The 8838-nt window shown below is 48.9% G+C and overlaps 1 protein-coding gene across 1 annotated transcript; it reads right to left on the reverse strand.

Moving 5' to 3' along the window:
* Positions 1–275: 275 nt before the first annotated feature.
* Positions 276–4231, reverse strand: LOC125082939 (nuclear pore-associated protein 1-like). The gene is made up of 3 exons (XM_047698870.1): positions 1948–4231; positions 1345–1873; positions 276–1314 (listed from the first exon to the last, which is right to left on the reverse strand). The coding sequence occupies exons 1-3, from the start codon at positions 4091–4093 to the stop codon at positions 276–278; spliced, it is 3714 nt and encodes a 1237-aa protein (XP_047554826.1). The 5' UTR covers positions 4094–4231.
* Between the last annotated feature and the right edge of the window lie 4607 nt (positions 4232–8838).

Below are 8838 nucleotides of genomic sequence, written 5' to 3' on the forward strand. Positions count from 1 at the left end.
CACTTGAAGGGGCTGAGCCCCTTTATAGCACAGCAAAGTCCATTTACGGTCACATACAGTTTGCAGAGGGATTTATGTCCCATATTTGTTGAGACTGATGACACAAAGGAACTTGGTAGTGTCCTATGAAGCCCTGGGCAGTTAATGAAGGTGACTCGGCTACGTCCAGGGCACAGGAACAGTAGGCCAGGACCCTCCAAACACATTACTGGTTTCTCCAAAGTCAGAGGAGTACTCTGACTAGGGGCAGGCCCACGTGTTCCGAGCGGAGATTTCTAAAATTTCATGGCGCGACCCCCCATTGCACCATCAGTGCTGTGGTTGGGGGCGCTCCGTGTGGTCTGTGTGGATGGGGGACCATTAGTGTTTCCAGTCATAGTAGATGTGGTGCTGATTCCCCTAGCGCCACCTGTGTCAGTGGCACAGGGCAGTCTGCAAGTCTTCTGAGGGCGCTTGCTGATATAAAGGGCCGCCATCAGAGCTACGATGTCGTCTTCATCTGTACCACCGGTGTTTGCATCGGGTGGGCCAGAGTTATCCTGATGTAAAGCAGGAATACCAGATCGTCCGGTCTTGGAAATGACGGTGTTCCCTTCCTTTACACCACCTGTATTCTGGGCAGGTGCGCCACAGGTGCTTGGAGGAAGGAGGGAACAAGTAGTGGGTTGAAGCACAGAGTTGGTGCTTGTACTTGGAATTAGAGTGGTCGTGTGGCTAGGCGAGCCCCCGGTTTTCTGTGAGGGGGAAACACTCATGTTTGGGGACACATTTCTTTTCCCCTTTGCGGTGGCTTTTCCACCTAGAGCGGGGTGTTTTAGTTTGGGTGAGCTCTGGGAGTGCTTCTGTGCCGTGGGCACACCAGAGGCTGCGATGGTGGGAACAGCTTTGTCCTTTCCGATAGGTGTGCTGCCCACGGTTTTGGCACGTCGGCCCCTCGGGCTGGGATTTAAGGGCGAGACATGCACGTCTCTCGATGTCGAATTTCTCTTTTGTGAGGTGGAAGCTGGTTTTCGTTGTTTGTGGTTGTTTGTGGTTACCCCTGGTTTTCGTTGTTTGGATGAGCCGTGCATGGACTCGAAGGTAACGGGCACGCTGCAGCCTCTGATGGTGGGAGCAGTGTTGTCCTTTCCTATCATCGGACTACCCCTGCTTTGGGCGCGTTGGCTTTTGGTTTTTGGTTTTCCACCTGGAGAAGTACACTTAAGGGTACTGGGCCCACCAGCGCCTCCAACAGTGGAAACTGTATTGTGGTTTCCCACTACTGCACCACCCACATTTTGGACGGGTTGGCCCCAGGTAACCGGGTTTAAAGTGGAACTGGAAGCGGGGTGTCCAAATACTGGGACAGTACTTGCCCCTCCTGCAGCAGCAGCCATAATGTTCTGAGGCACGGCTGGAGTTGTCTGACCAAAAGGAGGAGCAGGAGTGGTGCTGGGTGCCCCCTGCAGTCCTGCCCCAAGTTTGGATGTTCCGGGTACCTGTGAGTGAGCGGGGCCTGGGATAGACACACCAGACCCAAAGCTCCCACCATCCATGGGGGCTGCAGGTCCTATTGACACATGGGGGGCTAAAGTAGAAAGTGTAATCAGGGAGCCACTGACCCTGGCACTGCGTATCCCAGCGGCAACTGCACGGGCACTAGCAGTAGATATGCCATCGGGGAGAATACCCGTCTTGGAACCAAAGGCCTTCTGCTTTTTGACAGTGGTGCCAAATGCAGAGGCTGCAAGACCCGGTTGCTTTCTGCCATCTTTGGATGGTTGGGCGATAGAGGCAGTTGGGCCTGTGGCTCGTGTTGGGGCTACTGGTTTTCCCAGCTGGTTTCCCAACTGCTGCCCATTTTGGTTCCCAGATACGGGCTGAGAGGTGATTCCTGGGCAGAGAGGATAGGAATCGATATTCGTGTGATGGTTGACCTGGCAGATAAATTGGTGGTGTGGCTGCTACTGGGTGGTGTGTTGTAGAATGGCCGGTGGTTTGCCTTGGGCTGAGGCAGAGAATGAAAGACAACGGCCTGCGAGGGAGGTGTGGTATCCATCGCATCAGGGTTAGAGCAATGGCTGCAGTTTGCAGAGGTGCTGCCTACTGGAACGGTGGTGGTTCCAGGATTCACCAGTAAGCCAGTGGAAACACCAGCACTGGGGAGAACGGCTGTCTGCTGTTGCCCAGCAAGTGTCCCTTGTGTGGGCTGAGGGGTGATGTTGGGGCAGGCGGCCATCAGTTGTGATGGGATGGTAGAGGAAAGAGCCTTTTGAGGGTGCTTCGGCATCCTATTGCAATGGCCCTGGGATGATGAAGAAGAGCTCACCCCGGGGCCTGGGGGAGAGCTGAAAGTGATAGCTTGAGACGGAGGAGTCGTGTCCATGTCAGTGACATCAGAGTTGGAAGTATGGCCAGACGTCAAATTTGCCGATGCCTTTGCTGTGACAGCGGAAGAAACTGGCTGAGTTGTGACAGCCACAACGAAAATACCAGGACTGTTTGGGGAAGGGACTGGAAGAGGGGTGGGTGGGAAAAGAGTGGGGGAGTCGACACACATAGGACTTGGGGATTCTCCTTTGCAGGAGGGCAGCTGTGATGAGACGGTTGAGGTGTTAGGAGGAGTCGGGGGGTCAGAAGTAGGTGTTGTATTGATGACTGGTTGAAGAGGGTCTTTGTTCTTAAGTGGAATTTCCCCAGGGGGAGGAGAGCCAGGAGGAACAGCAAGAGTAGGAGAGTTGGGAGCTCCATGTCCTGTTTCCTGATCAGTATTTTCTGTTGGGGAGGGTGGAGGGACAGATGGGATTGGGGGCCTGGCAGATTGGTCAGCCAAGTCGGTGGTAGGAACAGGGACCTGTGATGTGTGAATGGCCGGGGGCAGGGAGTCTGTAGTCTTTGAGGCAAGTAGGGGGGATGAAGGGGCAGGTTGAGTGGCCCCGTCGTCTGCCAGGATCTCTGCTCCGCCCTCCAAGATCCTCTTCCCCTGACCCTCGGTATTGTCCGAAATGCCCAGGATTTTGTCAATAGCTATGCAAGGAAGCTTAGGAGGTGGGGGCAACTCTCCTCTGCCCCACTGTAATGGCATTGCTGATGGCAGAGGCACAAAAAGTGGCATGGATATTTTCCTCTTGGAGGGCCTACTGGCGGCAGATACTGGTGGCAAAGAGTACTCTGATGGCATGCCTGAAGGCTTATCCGCCGCCTCTCTGACCTTCCTGGATAGGTCTTGTGTGCTGTGGCTAGGCTGATGGTTTTCAGCCACCCCTTCCCTTGTTAATCTCCCCTGCAGCAAGGGGCAGCTTGGGGTTGGGTCGGAGAGCACTGCTGCCTCTGTATCAGGCTTCCGAAGAGGAACAACGTCACCAGCTGGGCCCTCTGAGGTGACAACAGGTCTTTCTGTTGGGGGCGAGGGGGAGCTCACCCGAGGTATCTGAGTGTTTCCCCCCAAGCTGTCTCCTGAGGGACTGGGAGATTGGTCCCCAGGTGCAGGGCTGCATTGGTCTGATCGGAGCAGTCCACCGGTCTCCAGGGGCCTGGATGTCAACAGTATATCCCCACTGCTGTGGGGGGCCCTGTTGCCATCATCCTGCCCTCTGGTCTCTCCAAAATCTTCCTTCCCTTCTCTGGGCACTTCTTGGACCTTCTCCCCCAACCCCTTTGGGCAGGAACGGGGGAGGGAACTAGATGGTTTCGGCTTCGCAGCCTCGACTGTCTGCTCGGGTGGCGAAGGCAGGACAGTGAATTTCTGCCGGGGTGGAGGGATCCTCACAGTTCTCGAGGGTCCGAACATCATGGAAGTACGGGCGGACAGTACAGGTTTTTTCGGAGGGTGCCTCCAGTTCACCGAGGGGAGGAGGCCCACAGGGGAACACAGGGCCTGAGGGAGCGGATACCGTCTCTTGGGCTCCACATGAAAGCTAGCTGGTAAAGGCCTACGATCCCGGTGGAATGGCCTGTGCCCAGGGCAGTGGGAAAGTGCGGGAGCAGGCGGAGCAGCTGGGTGGTGCCGGACAGGATGGGAGGCTGAGCAGGCAGGAGAGACCAGCGGGCGACATCGGCCTGGCAGGGGACGGCGGCGGGGCGGGGGACGAAACTTACAAAGCAGATTGCCCATGTAGCGCTTGCAGTGTGCCAAACGATCGCGAGACAAGAGTATGAAACTCGGAGAGCGCCTCCGGAGGTCCTAACTCTTCTCGAGGTCTAGCAGGCACTGAGCAGCCCAGCCCGGTGCTTGTGATATATGCCTGGAACACGTCACAGAGAAGGGCGGAGCATGCCCAACGGGGGAAGTGAATACGCCAGAGGGCAAAGGGCGGGGCCTCAGAGCCCCGCCCACCAGCCTCCAGGGCCTTGGGACGTCCTTCTGACGTTGGGAGTTGATTAGCCCCAATATGGCCGCCTCAGGGCCAATGTGGGGAGCTCTGTGGAACTGCGGTGGTCCCCACGCCCCCGCTGTGTGTTGCCAGCCCTCCCCCGAGCAAGCCAAACAAGTGAGCACGGGAGCCCCCTAGCGCTGCGAGGGGTGGCCTGATGCTCGAGGGAACTTCCCTGCTTCCCTGCGAGGCCTGGAGCCAGGCCACCAGAGTCAGTCACCTGGTGACAAGCGGCCGAGGTTTCTGAGTGGACTCCTAAGCCTGACCTGACTAGATGCTGTATTCCGTGGCCTCCCTTTCTGGCAGGTAAGTTCTTTCTTTCTTTTTAGGAATTTGGCAGGGGTCACACAGACGGTAGTGCCTTAGTCGGGATGCGAACCCAGCCCGAGTGATCCAGAGCTCTTACCCTGGACTGTGTGTTAGCGTTTTTTAATTTTTAATTTTTATTTTTTGTAGTTCTTAGGGTACTGAACATGGTGCTGTACTCACAATGAGCACAGCCACTGCCCAATATGAAGTCTTCTTCTGTTCAAATTGATCAGGGACCACACTGGATTCTGATCTCAGAACACGGCGGGGCGGGGGGGGGGGGGGGGGGGGGGCATGGACCATCAGTTGTGAGCCTTGTACCATCCCACAATCGTAATTCAGCCTTGCAGACCCAATTTGCTCTTTGGTCTACTTTGAAGGATCCAGATAGGTAAGATGATATTTAAAGATGTTATGTAACTATATAAAGGTTATATTCTAGATAAATTGTTATCCACCTGAAAGGAATGCACCAGTGGATTATTCCATATAGATGAGAAGCTGGTCATGTCTAGAAAGCAAATCCATCATTTATTCAAGTTAATAGTGGAGCAGTGTAATGGACTAAAGGAAGATCAATACAGTTTGGTCATTGTGAGTATGCCAGCCAGGTTCACTCCACATTGTTGGCACATCCATGTAATTCTAGACATTCTTATGCACAAGAGGGGAGACATACTCTTGGGAGTGTGGCAAGGGGAACATGTATTACTGTCTAGGAGCTGGAAGCGTCAGCATGCTGAGGAAGATTTCAAACAAATCTTACCTTACGCATGGCTTACCTAATTTGAATCTCGTTTCTTTGGCTTACTTCATTTTCTTTTTAAGATTTTATTTATTTACATGTCAGAGAGAGAGAGAGAGAGAGAGAGCACGTGTGCGTACAAGCAGGGGGAGCAGCAGGCAGAGGGAGAAGCAGCCTTGCACTGAGCAGAGAGCCCATGGTGGGGCTCCATCCCAGGACCTGGGGATTATGACCTGAGCTGAAGGTAGACGCCTAACTGGCTGAGCCACCCAGGCAGCCCTTCAACTTACTTCACTGAAGTGTTTCTCTCTCATGGGGCTGATGTTGCACATTACAAATATGACATGCAAAAGTTTCAGAACCAAGAGTCATCCTGATCAGTAAGAAAAATGTATATACATTTTAAAGTTTGTATATATTTTTATTTTTTGTATTTGAAATAGCTGTGGGCATGATTCATATGCTACAGAATTAGTTTTAGAGCTCTGTTGGTGGAGCAAATTTGGACTTCTGTCCTTACGAATCTTTGAGGTTGGTGGGACACAGAAGGTCTCACTCAGACCCACATTCTGCTTGAAAAAAAGGGCAAATATTATAAGGCCTTTCTAAACTCTCTAGGAGGAGAAATGATTTACAGCTATGACATTTAGCCATAATTCCTTGATATCATTTGAGAAGAGTTCAATGAGGAACAATTTCTTGATTTTTTTTTTTTTTTTTTTTTTTGTGAACAGAAATAGCAAGTTTGTACAAATTTTGGGCAAAGATTTCTTAGAGGAACTCTGAAAAAGTTGGTCACATCTGACATATCTGAAAACAGTAAATTACAGTCATATTATTTCTATCTCTTTTTTTTCCCAAAGGAGGAAGAATTAAACATGATGGGTTTTAGGACTTCAGGACCATAAAAGGAAATTTGGACAAGGATATCCCAGAAAAATCTAGCTCTTCATTTTTCTTGTCAAATGGGAATAGGGACAAGGTGCTGTTTTGGAAATACAGACCATTCTCTTACTTGTCCTCGTAAGATGAAACAATTTAGATGGAAAGTCGTTATTCTTAGATAATATTATGACTTGGCAGAAGCAAACAGGTTGAGATAGACTTTGTCAAGGTAAAATTTTTTTAAATGATTGATTTAGTCATTATTGAAAATATTTGAACAATAACAGCTATTTATAAAGTTGCCAGAAAGATTACTCCTCGTTTGACAATTAAAAAGCAGTTATCTTCAGTTATGGCAAATGAAGCCATGGGTGGGCAGCCTTGGATGGAATTTGTAGTAATGACAATGAACTATAGCTAATAACCTGTGGCTGACCACTCATTCCCTTTCCCTTATTTTGCTCACCAACAATCTATTGTAATTCATACAGAGTAATATGGAGGGCAGACTGAGTGATCCTTGGAGCTCATTAAATGAACTTTTATTCTGGACTTTTGTCTCCTTGTTTTCAGCCCCTCTTCTCTCTCTCTTTACTATATCCAAGGCTCAGCAGAAGTAAACTGGTTTTGTGCAGCCCCTTCTCAGGGTAGTCTTTTCTTGATCATTCTGTCCATCACTCCTACATTTCACTTTTTGCCTTCTAGAAATGTATCAGAATCTTTCTGTGGTTGATGACTTCCACAGCCTCTTGGCTTTGGTATTAATTTTGGTGTTTCTATCCTTTGATTAAATATGGTTTCTTTTTTTTTAAGGTTTTATTTATTTATTTGAGAGACAGAGACCACAAGTAGGCAGAGAGGCAGGCAGAGAGAGAGAGAGAGGAGGAAGCATGCTCCCCACTGAGCAGAGAGCCTACTGAGGGGCTCAATCCTAGGACCATGGGATCATGAGCTGAATCGAAGGCAGAGTCCCCAACCCACCGAGCCACCCAGGCGCCCCTAAATATGGTTTCAAAAGGAATAGAAAGTAAGCATGTTTTTCTAGTCAGCCATCTTGAACTGAAAATACCTGTTGATTTTAGCATCTAACACTTCCATAGGAAAAAAAAAGAAAAACCCACCCTCAGCATTCACAGATGTAACATTGAAGATTTCAACTTTTCTTGAGAAATCGGTAAAGAGTTAGGATGTAGTAATTTCCTTTTTTTTTTTTCCCCAAGATTTTATTTACTTATTTGACAGAGAGAGAGAGAGAGCATCCAAATACATGAGTAGGATAGGGAGAGGGAGAAGCAGGCTCCCTGCTGAGCAAGGGGCCCAGGACCCTGGGATCATGACCTGAACTGAAGGCAGATGCCTAACCGACTGAGCCATCCAGGCGTCCCAGGATGTAGTAATTTCTAATGGGAAAATAATACCTATCTCATGGAGTTGATTTGAAAATTAAATAAGATAATGAACATGAAAATGGTTTGTAAAGTTTCAAAGTTCTATAAAAATGTTTTTTATTATTTTATTTTTTGCTGTTTCACTTTGCCTAAAAGTTGTTTATGACATTGCTTATGTGAGAAAATGCATTCTAGGGTACTATTTTGAAAAACAGACTGTTTTTCAATAGCTCAATGAAGTGACATTGTTTTTGAAGGTTAGGGGTAAAGACACAAATGTTCCTTGTTACCTGTATAACTATAATATTTTTAGCAAATAATTCATGTATTCCCCTTGCAGTTTTGTCGAGGACCTACTTCCAGCTAGATGCTTTATATCAGGTGCTGGAAAACATGTTTTAAGTATTTTAGGCTTTGTGGGCCATGTGCAGTTTCTGTAACCTCATCTCCTTCTTCAACCTTTTAAAATGTAAGAAATATTATTATCTCATACATCATACAAAAACAGGCTGAGAGCCTGATTTGACCTGTGGACCATTATTTGCTAATCTCTTCTCTATATCTTCACTGAGTAGAAGGTACATCTTTGAGTAATTCACATCTTTTTTTTTTTTTTTTAAGATTTTATCTATTTATTTGAGAGAGTAGGAGAGAGCACAAGCAGGGGGAGAGGGAGATGCAGACTCCTTGCTGAGCAGGGCAGTTGGGGGGGGCGCGGGAGGGTTGGGGTGTCAGTGGTGGGGTTTTGGTGCGGAGAGGGCTCGCTCTGTCCCCAGACTCTGGATTCAAGACCTGAGACAGAGGCAGATGCTTAACCGACTGAGGCACCCAGATGCCCTAGTAATTCACTTCTTTTAAACCAGTATTTGGTCTTCCTGATCTTGTCTTCACTCCCATTCAGCCTCTAATACAGCATCCAGAGAGCTTCTGTGAAAACATAGTTCAGATCATATCACTTAAATCTTGTAGCGGCTCACTCAAGGCAAAAACAAAATCCTCAAAATGCCTCGACAGCCCTAGCAGTCTAGGCCTCCAGCTTCCTTTCTGAGTTCTTCCTTCTCCTCTCCACTTTGCTCATTCTGTCCTCCCCATGCTGACATTCTTTCTGTTGCTTGACTACTCCGGGTACACTTTTGCCTCTGCTTTCCACCTGACTATT

The sequence above is a fragment of the Lutra lutra genome, chromosome 13 (genome assembly GCF_902655055.1).
Source record: "Lutra lutra chromosome 13, mLutLut1.2, whole genome shotgun sequence".
Classification (NCBI taxonomy): Eukaryota; Metazoa; Chordata; class Mammalia; order Carnivora; family Mustelidae; genus Lutra; species Lutra lutra.

Coding starts and splice junctions, on each gene's coding strand:
- LOC125082939 (XM_047698870.1), bottom strand. CDS start 4,093: ATGGGCAATCTGCTTTGTAAGTTTCGTCCCCCGCCCCGCCGCCGTCCC. Junction 1,874..1,947: donor ATTCTACAACACACCACCCA/GTAGCAGCCACA, acceptor CTCTCTGCCCAG/GAATCACCTCTCAGCCCGTA. Junction 1,315..1,344: donor GCAGGAGGGGCAAGTACTGT/CCCAGTATTTGG, acceptor CGCTTCCAGTTC/CACTTTAAACCCGGTTACCT.